The 14,107-nt window shown below is 43.4% G+C and overlaps 1 protein-coding gene across 7 annotated transcripts in view; it reads right to left on the reverse strand.

The window, feature by feature from the left end:
- The window catches only part of LOC147423917 (uncharacterized), a 144,275-nt gene that overhangs the window by 98,710 nt on the left and 31,458 nt on the right, over positions 1-14,107 (reverse strand). For all 7 annotated transcript variants that reach the window (XR_015186542.1, XM_086501085.1, XM_086501084.1 and 4 more), the window contains exon 4: positions 3,476-3,532. Coding sequence is in view for 6 of the 7 variants with exons in the window: in XM_086501085.1 (XP_086357211.1) it covers positions 3,476-3,532 (57 nt within the window). In the remaining variant the exon portion in view is untranslated. The remainder of the gene's footprint in view (positions 1-3,475; positions 3,533-14,107) is intronic.

The raw sequence follows: 14,107 nt of genomic DNA on the forward strand, positions 1-14,107 counted from the left end.
ATTCTGCAACCAGAGCATTCCTCATCTTCAACTCTACCTTTTTCTTGCTACTTCCTTCTGGCTGTTTCTCCTGTTGCTTGCTATCTCCTGCCATGGTGAGGTCGGGTGGATGACAAACAATGAGTTGAGTAGACCAAGTGATGAAAAGCACCACGATCAGACGCAAGCCAAGGCAGAGTATAGAACCGATTTGGATTTGGCTAGGCAGCCTCTGGACAGAAGGGAACCTGGTGCGATTTATTGTGGGGCTGGGCGAGAGGATACGACTGAGGATTGGATATAGGGGCGAATCAACAGGTAATCGGCGAAGAAGTTAGGACTGAGGCGAGTATTAGGGTAGGGGCGAAATCAAAATAGGGCAGGGGCGAGAGTGGGTGCGTAGAGGGTAGGGGCGAGAGGGGTTGCTGAGAGGGTAGGGGCGAGAGTTAGAGGGTAGGGGCGAGGGGGTGCTGAGAGGGTAGGGGCGAGAGTTAGAGGGTAGGGGCGAGGGGTAGAGGGTAGGGGCGAGAGGGGGTGCTGAGAGGGTAGGGGCGAGAGTAGAGGGTAGGGGCGAGGGGAATAGGGATTAAACTGGGTAGGGGCAAAAGTGGAAGGGTAGAGGGTAGGGGCAAGTTATGGGCTGAGGCGATTTTTACAAGTTAGGTCTTACTTAAAAATCAATCCCAATAGAGAGTTTTACAAGTTAGGATTTTACTTAAAAATCAGTCCCAATAGAAAGTGAACTTAGTGAAAGGGAATATTCCTACTGAGAACAGAGTTGATAATATTCCGAAATAACAGCCTTATCAAAGAAAAGAGTGGAGATGGGATTGCCTCTTTTGAAGAACTCCATAGGGAAGAGAGAGACTCGTACAGAGAAGCCAAGATTCTGAGAGTGGAGATGAGACAGCTGGATAACCGTGGATTTGAGATGTTCCTGAGATAAAATAAATCAAAAGACACGCTGAATCTAAGGCAAAATCAAATGACTTGTTGAATGAAATGAGAGCAGATCCGAGGTCCTTACTGGGAGTACAGTCGAGATGAGATAAAGGAAATTAGAAGATCAGAGAGAGGATTGATTTTTGCTTACAACTTAGATGGGATGGAGAAGACTCGGTGATAGGGAAAATAGTAGAAAAACGGAAATCATGAAGAGGAACAATAATAAGGCTACTGATGAAGGGATAATACCACCATATTCAATGAAGTATACTATCACCAGGGCCAGTGATGATGGCAAGTCAGCTCTAGTGTGGTAAATCTTGAGTCTGGATCCATTTACCAGTGGTAGGGAGACACCTTCAAGAGTGACTAACTGGACTGCCCCCTGTGGTAAAATCTCTTCCACCACGAATGGGCTGCCTAGGTGGTATCCACGTCTCTCATATATATAGCTATCAAAGTTCCTGTCTTTCCTCTCTCCATGTGAGAGGTGGATGTGTGGAGCATCTCTGCCATATTGGAATGGTGGGAGGCGGTCCATCTATAGTCCGTATTGTGAGAACCATTGTGTGACCTAGGCATACCAAGATCCTCTATCCTATGCCTTACCCAACTATTTGGAAGCCTCGAAAGCTCTATACACTAATCGATCTTGTCATAGGCGGTCATGTGACATCTCTCTAATCTGTCTAGAAGGCATACGATCTAAAATAGGCCCTCCACCATCATGGGTGGTGCAACAAACTCAGCTCGAATAATATCATGAGGTATAAAGGTTTGCTCCCCTTCAAACGTGCCATCGTGAGTACTTGTGGTCGCTCTGTTTGTGTCCACCGGTGTGCGGCTAGGCTTTGCACCAAGGTGCAGCTCCGTACATCTGTCACGTGCACATCTAACCCTCTGCGCATGTGGACAAGCTAACTCCTATCTATAGGACAGCCTAGGAAGTGTTCTGGCACCCTTGTGAGCCTGTATGCAGGACGTGCATGGCCAAGCACTTAGATTAGTTGCATACCCTCTGATTGCACATGAGCACAGCAAGTGTCAGCTAGGTGAGGCACTAGGGAGTGTTCCCATACAAATGCATTAGTACCAAGCCTAGGTAATAACTGCATATGAATCACCTCTTATTAGTAGTTCCAGCCCTAGCTTCATCGCCAAAAAAGTGCAGATTTCAGCCACCAGATCAGCCCCAGCGTTTTCAGTTTTCAGTCTGCCTTGCAGATCCAAACATCTACCTCAAGATCCCATCAGCACCTCAGCATCTAGGACCATTGTATCAGTATTCGTGCAATTCAAAGCAAATACCTCTCTAGCGACAAAGAGGGGGGCCCTTGGAGGGAGTCTTGGGACCCCATCTGGTGTTAGTCTCCTTCTCTCTCTCTCTCTCACTCACAATACCTTCACTCACAGTATCATTCTCTCTCTTCTCTCTCGTCTTTGCAGATCTCTCAAGAAGTAAAAGGAACTCTCGCATTCGGTAAAAAGAACCTTGAGCACGCATTGAGCATTCACCATCAATCACTTCTGCCGCACATTACAACATCAGTGCACACGTGACTAAAATAAAAAAGCCACCACTTCATCCGGGGATCCTGAAAGTGTGTCTGGTAGCAATGTCTCTCTCCCTAGCCGCTGACCCCGTAGTAAATTGTGTTGCGGCCGCTGAAAAAGGTGACCCCAAGGTATACATATGAAGTGACCACCTCCACCTGACCACATGCAAGAGTGAATGTAGCCTCACTCCTGCCCTGTCTCGAGGTGTGAAAGATCATGACCTTGGTCTTTCCAAGGTTCATGTTGAGGCCTCTCTGTGTACAAAGGTCATCTAATGCATGCAGAAAGATATAGTGTTGCACCTTCTCCCTTGTGAGGACACAGACAGTTTTGTCGTCTGATAGGCAGGTTTCAGTCTCTAGTAGGCACTAAAGATACCTTTATTCCTTTCCTTCTATCTCTCATAAGCTCCAATGAAGTTCCATGCAGGCAGTTCGAGCAAAACATTAGTGTCAAAGTACCATCAACAGAACAAGGAGTCAGTTAATACTTTGGAAAATCACAAGGCAGCGCTGGTTATCAAGGACCATGCATATAGCCTCGGGTGGTATTTAAGATAGACCTGCTCCGACAAAGTGGATGCCCATACTGTCGGGATAATATTCATATAACCAGCTCACTACGAGTGGCTACACAAAAGACACACATAAGGATCCAAATCTAGTCTTCCATCTCATGTAAATTTGAGTTTCCTAGAATTTTAAGAGGATTTCCTCTCTCTCTGAAGAATTTTGTGCCAAGCTTTTACTTTCAGCCTATGAGGCCTATGCGGCTTGTATTTGTGCCACAGTCAACTAGGAAGAAGGTCTTATAAAATGAAATCAATGTGCCTGTATGTTAGATTTCATTAAAAGTTTTAACCTTTGCTTGCTAACAAGGCACATTAGCCATGTGTGAGAAAGCATTAGACTTTCCTAAATAAGCATTCTTAAACAAGAAATGACCTGTACCATCTGCAAAAACCACTGGAGGCATCAGCTTCGAATGCTTTTACCTTCACTGAAATGGTTTCATCTTCCTTTTTGAAATGAGCAACTGCACCGTCATCTTCCTGTAGACATTCACAGAATTAAGTACTCTTTTAGCGATGATGAAAAGGTTGAACAGTTCATCTACATTGCACCGCCAGCTTCCTGTTATATCAGTAGAATGCAGAATCAGGTATATTCTAGGATGTAGCAATGGTATAAAGCTTGCAATTTTTATCTATAACAGTCATTGGCCTTATCTCATAATCTGAAACCATTTTTCGCATCACCTCAAGGTCTGATTTTTAACCACCTAAGAACTAGCCTCTGACAAACACCCGAGTTAGCACATAGGAATGATTATTCAAATTTCAAATGCAAGCTTATTAACATTAAGCTCCTGAACAGAAGTACTCTCCAGGCATGCGTGTCCCCTACAGATACTCGTAATACCTATATAGGTGCTAACTTTCTGCGATATGACAAGGGGTCACTTACTGCCAGATTGCAATCTGATGACCTTTCAAGTGAATAGCTTAGAAGCTGCCCAGTAAGAATCATAGCTGATAGCAGAACCATGTTAACAAATACAAATGCTTTCACATGACAGACAATCACAATGACCAAAGTCAGGTTACAGCAGCTGACTAATTATCATACTAAGCACAACACAAAAGATACCAACAAGTCTGTGTTTCTCCACACTATTCAGCACAGCCCAAAGAACCTTGTAAAGGCCATAAACATTGTTTCACAAGTCACAGCCCACATTTGCAGTCATGCATAGTTTTTGACGCACCCAAACTGTGACTCAAATATTCTGACAACTTTCATGACTCAACAATCTTTCAATGGAGAGATCATGAAACTGAGGATCTAAGATAATTGTTTACCAGTGGACAATGAAGGACGGGAAACACAAAGGTTTGAGACTTCAAAGCTATCAGCAGCCATAAGTCGTAAAGCATTTGTTATATCTTCATGTGGCTCACATCTGTCGACCTCTCATTACTACACTGCGGCACTTGTCGCTTCCTTTATCTTGATAGGCTAACATGACATGGTTAATGACAGGTCTTACATGGCCAAGCTCACCATGCTTGTGGACCACCAGTTCGATGAATGGCTGTCCAAGTCGCACTCCATATCCAGCTTAAAGTGATCCTATGCAAAAATATAATGTAGTATGGCAATCCGAAAGGTTACATATTAAGTTTCACCCTTGGAACATGCTGTTTCACTCCGAAGCATTTCACTCTAATGATAGAGCACTGTGACATGTCAGTTTCAAAATTGGATTTTGAAAAGCCTCGAAAAACTGGTGAAAGATTGAAAATGAGAGTAATGTGTTGCTAGCGAAACGGCATGTGTTTTGCCTGATTGAACGCAACATTACAAAGCTTGCAACGTTTCACCTTCAGAACTTGCCAAAAAACGCGTTTTATATTACTGACCATGTGATATAAATTTTACTAATGCTCCTAAACTCCACCACAGACTCTATTGGAATGCTCAATTCTCCCCTCTACAGGCAGATTTGATCATTTGGGGTTGCTGCTGTTGGGGTCAGCCCAACTTGGGCGGACACATATGTGTGAACCTCTTTGTAAAGTCTTTATAAGGCTCACTAATGTGAGGATTAGTGGTGATTTGGTGAAGAGACGTGACTTTAGACGTAAAGGCACATCCTTTCGGCGAAGAGTTGCAACCATTGGACGAAGAGTCGTAACCATAGAGCGAAGGGGTGTGACCAATTGTCGAAGGAGTGTGGCTTTTGGCGAAGAGGCACGTCTCTTGAGCGAAGGGTCGTCAAGCGTAGGGGTCCTCCTTGGCATGGCACTTTGCATATCTGCAACTAGGAGTAGATGTAATACTGTAACATAGTCACAATCGTGACATTCCCTCCCATTTAAAATGAGAGTTTCAGTTAAAGGAATGACTTCTAATGTTGATAGAACTCTAGAAAAGCATTGAATCTTCGAAAATCTTCAGTCTTTGAGTTATTTGAAACCTTTGTCTTGAACTTTTGCTTCTTTTTGCTTTGACTGCTAAATCCCATGTCATTGCATTGTTCAAAGACTTTTCAAAAGAATCTGGCATAATCAAGTTGACTGCAACAAGGGATTGATCTTCAAAATCCTTCGTGCAATGTAAGATTTCTGGTTCAAAATCTTCCAATAACTGTGAAATATTTGGTGAAGAGGAAATCTTCTCAAGACATTCTTCAGAGAGGGTAACTTTATATTACGAATCACTGAAGAGGATTTTGGATTGAGACTGCAATCATCTTCCAATAACGAATCCCAAAGAATCATCTTCGGAAACTGCCACTTCGTGACTTGCAATTGGCATATCATCATCCAGCAAAGAGTCAAAGAAAGTATAGTTGTCTTCAGACTCGGAATCTGCAACTATGTCCTTATCTTTGTCTGGAAACGAAGTATCATTTAGAAAAACTTCTTACTTAAAATCATCTTTGTCCTGATCAATTGGTTCAGGAGAACTTAATGAACTAAAAAATTCATCAATTATAATTTTTGCATCTGCATCGAAGATCATATTCGTTTCATAATCCATTGTATCATGTTGTTTGACTTGTACGCGTGAGGCTTGAAGCACCCATTCTGTATGATAGAGCCCGTGTAAAATCCGTTCACATTCATCTTTGAACAAATTGATAGTATGTCCTCAAAAGCTAATGGTTGGATCATATTGAATAACCAATGCTGACCAAGAATCATGTCGTAATAAGATAAGAGGCTCATCTTCAAAATCCAGTTGATCTGCATAATTTTTAATACCGAACCGCAATTGTCGAACTGTCTCATCACAAGTTAAAATTGATCCATCTGCTAATTCCACATCATATAAGTGAGATGTCTTCTAAATTGGCAAACCAAGCTCTCGAACTATCTCAGTGCTGACGAAAATATTCGAGCATCCGCTGTCCACCAAAATATTGATGGAGTGACCATTGAGAGTTCCAAGAAGGCTCAAAACTTGCTTTGAGAGAGGCTCCAAAACTGAACAATTGCATTCAGCATGCTTCATAAGAATAGTCGTATCCATCGAGACATGAATTGTATTGACCACTGATTTTCCTTTATCTTGAGCAGAAGCTGGTTATTTACCATTCGATGATGTTTCCGCGTTGGAATTTCTTTTCAAATTAGACGGATTTGGTTTCTTATTTGGTTTCTTTGGACATTGGTACCATCTATGGTCATCACCGCAAATTGTACATTATCCATCCTTCTTTGAAATCGAAGATGCATTTGACGAAGAGCCTTGCTAAGTATTAGAACGCCGATCTTAAGAAAAATCACGTCCTTTACCACGATCAAGTGGAGGAACATTTGAAGAAGATCTGCTTGGAGATTGACGATCTTGAGAATAGAACCTTGAAGTTGAATAAGGTGTTGTGGCTTGCTGTCAAAACTGAGATTGATGTTGCTGCCTTTGGCTATAGCTTTCTCTGCAATCGCGCAGTGAAAAGCGAACGCTACTTGAAGATCTATCACCGGAAAAAAATTCCGCGTAGGGCGGCGATCATCGCCAAGATTCTCCACATAGGTAATTGCAGCATCCAAGGTGGTAGGGTTGTATTTGTGCACATCGTCCTTCAGGGTTGGTTCAAGCCCGTCGATAAAACTGTGTAGTTTATCAGAGGGGCTGAGATTCTCTATCTCAAGAGTCAATCTCTGAAACTCTGTGATGTACGCGGTCAAGGAACCTGTTTGGCTCATGCGGCGAAGAGAGGACCGGGCATGGAAATCCGCATTGGTAGGTTCGAACGCCTTGCGAATAGCACGACGGAATTTATCCCAAGAAGGTGTGTGTTTACCACCAGCAACCCGTCCTTGCCACCAAAGAAATGTTGTGTCCTTGAACAGAGAACTAGCAAGTGCAACTTTTTTACTCTCTACTAAGTCCGTGTTGGACAAGTAGACCTCCATTTTGAATAGCCATTGGTCCAGCACGCACTTGTCGCGGCGACCATTATAGGGCTCAGGCAGTTTAACATTTAGTTTCTTCTTTTGTGGAGTATTAAAAATTTTATAAAGTAATTGAATGTCGCGATTGTCTACCTCATCTGTTGGATCTGGTTCGTTCAGTTCGTCCACTGAAGCTTCAGAAGGTGGTGTGGAAGATGTATACCTAGATGAATCCAGGATAAGCCCAGATTCACCCTTAAAGGAAAGTACAAGGTATAGACCCACGGTAGTCACCCACAAGACAATATAACCATCAGCTCCATCATGCATAGTATTGACTAAATACCACGACATCCCCACTAACGTCGTCAATGCCCAATAGTGGGTGTAGAACTAGGTACTAACATATGCTCCCAAACACAACACACACCACACGCACACACATGAGCATACATAAACACAAAGTTCAGCGTACTGAGTCTCTGTCATGACTCCGGAGATCAAGGGCAGACTCAGCCATAATGAAGCCTAGCACTAAAAAAAGCATTAAATCGAAAAAATTAGCACAAAAATGAGGTAGTTGATAGGGCATACGCACCACAAAAGATAGAAAGAATTAGCACAATATCAACTGGTCGTAACTCGGATGAAAACTTCACAATGTGAAGTCTGCATGTCCGCTATACGACTAAAAATATACCTAGATGAATCCAGGATAAGCCCAGATTCACCCTTAAAGGAAAGTGCAAGGTACAGACCCATGGTAGTCACCCACAAGACAATATAACCATCAGCTCCATCATGCATAGTATTGACTAAATACCACGACATCCCCACTAACGTCATCAGTGCCCAATAGTGGGTGTAGAACTAGGTACTAACATATGCTCCCAAACACAACACACACCACACGCGCACACACATGAGCATACATAAACACAAAGTTCAGCGTACTGAGTTTCTGTCAGGACTCCAGAGATCAAGGGCAGACTCAGCCATAATGAAGCCTAGCACTAAAAAAAGCATTAAATCGAAAAAATTAGCACAAAAATGAGGTAGTTGATAGGGCATACGCACCACAAAAGATAGAAAGAATTAGCACAATATCAACTGGTCGTAACTCGGACGAAAACTTCACAATGTGAAGTCTGCATGTCCGCTATACGACTAAAAAATATACCTAGATGAATCCAGGATAAGCCCAGATTCACCCTTAAAGGAAAGTGCAAGGTGTGGAAGATGCTGCATGTGAAGTCCGAGAAGCAGTAGGATGACTTCGAGAAGTGTTTTGCGTCTGCATCTTATCCAAACGACTGTGAAGTGATGCGAGGCTTGTGGAAAGTGTGGCCATCTTCTCCTTGGTAAGAGTAAGGGCGTCTGACTGACCTTCTCCGTCCGGAGAATTCGGGATGATTACGCCTCAAAAGGAATAACAAACAGGTGCAGGTTTTGGGTCGGGAACAGGTTCAGGGACGGGTGCTCCGGAGTTTGCGCTCTGGAGTCGGGGAATCGGGAATAATTATAAGGTCCGGCTCTGAGCAGGAGAATCCGGAATCACAATCACTGCATGTGGAAGTGTAATTATCGGGCAAGATTTTGTCCGCGAATTTTCTTATTTATTTTCCTGACAGGTTATCCAACTACTCTCGTCGATGAAGGATAATGCGCGCAGAGTGTGCACACCAAGTCAGCAGTAGGAGGAGAAGCTGGTGGAGAACCTTCGAATAAAATGGCGCATCGCTGGCTTTTTTTTGCACTTTTTTTATAAGTTTAATTGAAGGGTTCAAGTGAAAAGGGACTTTCACATGGTCTTTAAAAATATGGGGTTGGCTGGCCAAGTTGGGCACATTTAAAAATTAAAAACTTTTATGGCTGCTAGCGTAAAGAATTTGCCAGCATAAAGACTTTTGACGAGCTGTTGGTGCAACGATTGGGTGTCAACCAGCAGCAAGGGACTTGAACGCATCAACCCAGCAATTTAGCAATCCACCACTTGGAGAAAAGATACGCATAGGGCACATCTCCTGGGAAGGGAAGCGAGCACTAGAGCAGAGGTGACTATTGGCCAAGGCAGTGCCCTTTTGCATGAAAGGGTACGAGCATAGAGAGCGAGAGATTCTCCGGGTACGCGGCACGCACAAGCATCTGTGTTCGTTTTCTATATGCAGAATTGAAAAAGAAGGTTTAGGTTACCTTATACTCGTAGGTGTGTATGTACCATCTTTCTTCTGCTTCCATGCAACTACGGGAAGGAGGGGAGAGGGTAGCGGTGAGGGTGAGAGGCTCACAACCTTCGGGTCCCAGGAAAAAAAATTGCTCTAAAACCACTATGAGGATTAGTGGTGCTAATCCTATAATTAAAACTTAAAACTTCATACTTAAGATCAAATTGAGACTCAAAACACTGAATGTGTGTTTGATTGATTGAATGAATGCTTGAAAACTGAATACAATAGGCTCCTTATATAGGAGACGAAGAGAGACAAATGAAAAGACACATCTCATGGTGAAGAGACGTGACTTAAGACGTAAAGACACATCCTTTCGGCGAAGAGCTGCAACCATTGGACGAAGAGTCGCAACCGCAGAGCAAAGGGGTGTGACCAGTCGTCGAAGGAGCGTGGCTTTTGGCGAAGAGGCATGTCTCTTGAGTGAAGGGTCGTGACCATCCAAGCGTAGGGGTCCTCCTTGGCATGGCACTTTGCGTATCTGCAGCTAGAAGTAGATGTAATAGTGTAACATAATCACAATCGTGACAACTAAAACCTAATTGCAAACTCTCTTTACATTTGTACAGTATACTAGTTTTCTCTTCCTCTCCTCTCTTATCTTGTCTGCTCTCTCTCTTGCTACTCGCCATGTCTATACGTGACGCTGTTCGCTTCCACGCGAGGCTCAACAACTCGTATCAGAGAAGAGGACACTTCCTTGGGAGATTTAAGGTTGAGAAGGAGATTGGCGAGAAGGCTGCAGCAATTGACGTTTCAGCTCAAAAGTTGAGCTTGGCATGAAGAAGAGCTCAGCCGAGAGCTCAACCGGCTTGGCCGGAAGCTCAACCGGCCAAGAGCCGGCAAGAAGGACCCCTGTTCAAAGCATATATGCAATAGAAAGCTGCCTACATGAAGCTGCTTGAAGACAATTGTTGGTATAACTTTAACCATAGTCACGTGTCACCGATGGATGAAAGGGAAATCAGGACTGCTGCAGCATGTGTGTTGTTCTATCACAAAGTTAAAAGAGAAAACGGCAATGGATATCTAAGCAATGGGGTTGCCAGCCATGATGGAAGCCAAAAGTGACACTCTTGTCGGACATTTTCTATGTATCGCTCTAAACTGTGCAGCTTTGAATCCGTTTCACCTCTTCAGTGACGCATAGCCACACACAAGCAGGCGACAGCATAATTGCATCATCATGTCCGAGCAGTAGCAACACGGCACCAAACACACACGCACGCGCAACAACTCCATTCAAGACAGTCGAATTGTGTGGAAGAAGCAAGGCGGTGGCGTGCGTCAGCACTCACGTCAGTGCTCATGATCAGCTGTGTGTGGGGGAGGCGGGCCAAAGAGTTATTGTGGACAGCTCGGCTATTTTGTCCACAAAGCGCACACACACATATTCAGCCTGCACACACAGCCACGTTATTATTATTTTAATGCTTCATTTTTCTTCGAAATTAGGTGACCTTTTAAATCTGAAGAGGTTGTTCACACAGTGCTACATGTGCACATGGTTTCTCAATGCGAGCATTACCCTTAGTGACCATAGTGATGAAACGATGTATATCAAAATGAAAATAATGTGTAATCACGAGTCCAGCCATGATGTGTATGTCAAATGACACGCGCGACAAATTTGTATTTGCCTCCATGTGCGTCAAGAAGACACCCTTTTATGTCAAGTCCAAGTTGTACGGGATTAGACACTGCCCATGCAGTCGTCGCATGCGGTAAGACCTTCCCTGTGACAAGCCCCGTTTTGTATTCCGCTCTCGTGAGGTTACTGGGTAAACCTTAAACCCAAGGTTTGGGAGTAAACCAAAAACCCCGCATGTTGGTAGCTCTGATGTAGCACCAGGTTATGAGAAAACCTAAAACCCTTGGTTGTGAGAAAACCTAAAACTAACGGTTGGCGAGTATACCAAAAACTCATGGGTTCATGAGAGTGTAGCACTTAGTTCAAGGGGGCGTATGACTATTTCATAAACCTAGGATAAGTACTCTTGTGAGCATGGTGATAAACCATCTTGAACCACCATGATGTATCAAGTACTAGACCTAGGAATGAACTTAAGATGAAGATTATGCCAAGTTTGGCTGAAAGGGGTAATTGTTGGGGTCAGCCCAACTTGGGCGGACAGATGTGTAAACCTCTTTGTAAAGCCTTTATAAGGCTCACTAAAACCTAATTGTAAACTCTCTTTACATTTGTACAGTATACTAGTTTTCTCTTCCTCTCCTCTCTTATCTTGTCTGCTCTCTCTCTTGCTACTCGCCATGTCTATACGTGACATTGTTTGCTTCCGTGCCAGGCTCAACAGCTGCAAGAGCAACCTTTCCATGTGGCTGATCGTTTTTGAGAATGTTTCCAACCGGATAGACTTAATACTCCTTTGAGAAAGACTCTTGTGGAAGAAAGTTAAAAGTAGCAATAACACAGATATGTAGAGAAGATACAAGACCAGACTGGAGAGGTGAAAATGATACACAAAAACATTTGGATGTTTCAATGTGAAGGGCAAGTGAAGAAAGAGAAGAATCCAAAGCCAAAAAAAAATACTTTTAACATCAATGCAGCTTGTCACATAAAAAGAGTACACACAATGAATGTGACCTATTTAAGAAAACAGAAAAACCAGTCTAAAGCTAAAGGGCTATAACAAACATAGAATGAAAAATCTAAAGGGGAATAGCAAAGACAGCCTAAAGCAAAGGGCAAGTGAAGAAGTGAGGGTTTAGGGTCTTCTTTGAGAAAGAGAAGAATTCAAAACCAAACAATACTCTTAAAAGCAATGCAGCCTATCAAATAAAAAGAGTACACACAATGAATGTGACCTATTTAAGAAAACAGAAAAACCAGTCTAAAGCTAAAGGGCTAACAACAAACATAGAAGTTCAAATCTAAAGGGGAATAGCAAAGACTGCCTTAAGCTAAAAGGCTAAAACACTGCCTATCCAAAAGTGTATCCCTGGTGCAAAATATCCAAGATATCATTGAAAAAATCTCTCTCAAGGTATCTCTCTTATGGAAAGATGTTTATCTGCATGAACGGGATGCCTAGGCATCTTCAACCCGTGTAGCTTCGTATCCTCCAGGGGGTGGGCATCGGCATCTCGGCCAGCTGAGCGTCATTGCTCTATCGACTATGACACCTCTAGCAGATGAAGCCTCTTGATCCCGTGTCTCAATGGCCATACTTGTACTGGGGTGTGTGGCCATGAAGAAGTTAGTAATCGTGCGATGCCTGGGTTGGCCTGGCTGGATGTGGGGGAGCAGGAGAGAGAGCCCACTTGCTACTCTATGCAATGAGAGTGAAGGAGAAGAGGAGAGTGGCGCAGAAGAAGCACACGCAGAGAAAAATTACGTGAGAGAGAGAGAACTCATAGAAGTTTTGGGAAAAATCACGATAGTGACATTTTGGGCTTGACCTTTGAGTATATGAGTAAGTGACTAGGGGGCCATTCACACTTGGGCCCTCTCACTTATAAATTTATTAACTTATAAGTTAATAAGTACAAGGCACTTAGGCCTTTATTCCCTAACAACCTCCCACCTAAAGGCAATGTACCTTGGGAGATCAAAGAATTAGCTAACTATGATACATCAGCTGATCATGCACTTACTCATCCAACACCCATCATCTGACGGCAATATGCAAACCGCTCTGCTGGAAGACTCTTGGTCAAAAGATCTGCTGGATTGTCATCTGTGTGCACCTTGACAAGTGTAATGCTCTTGTCATCAAGCACACTCCTGATAAAATGATACTTCACCTCTATGTGCTTTGTCTTGGCATGAAAAACAGGATTCCTTGCAAGCATAATAGCACTCTGACTATCACAGTGTAGCACAGGAACCGGTGACTTAATGCCAAGCTCTTCTACCAAACGCATGAGCCACAAAGCTTCTTTGCATGCCTCAGTGGCAGCCACATACTCAGCCTCAGTGGTAGACAAAGCAACACATTTTTGCAGTCTAGAAATCCAAGAAACTGCACCTCCTGTGAATGTAAACACATATCCAGAGGTAGACTTCCTGCAATCTGGATGTCCAGAAAAATCTGCATCTGTAAAGCCATGCACAGATGTCTCACTCTTCCCAAAACAAATGCACAAGTCTTTAGTGCCTTTCAAGTATCTCAAGATACACTTCACTGCTTCCCAATGCTTTTTGCCAGGGTTGCTCATGTACCTGCTTACCACTCCCACCGCAAATGCAATGTCCGGACGTGTAGCAACCATAGCATACATCAAACTGCCAATGGCTGATGCATAAGGAATCTTGGCCATTTCAGCCCGCATATCATCTGTGTTTGGGCAGTCATGTGCAGTCAGTTTTACATATGGAGGCAGCGGAGTACCAAGTGCCTTTCCCCCATCCATATGAAAACGATGTAGCACCTTATTAACATAATCTCGTTGAGATAGATACAGACGCCTGTTGGGTCTATCTCGAGAGATACGCATGCCCAAAATATGATTAGCATCACCAAGATCCTTC

The sequence above is a fragment of the Adiantum capillus-veneris genome, chromosome 26 (genome assembly GCF_014529385.1).
Source record: "Adiantum capillus-veneris isolate H3 chromosome 26, ASM1452938v2, whole genome shotgun sequence".
Classification (NCBI taxonomy): domain Eukaryota; kingdom Viridiplantae; phylum Streptophyta; class Polypodiopsida; order Polypodiales; family Pteridaceae; genus Adiantum; species Adiantum capillus-veneris.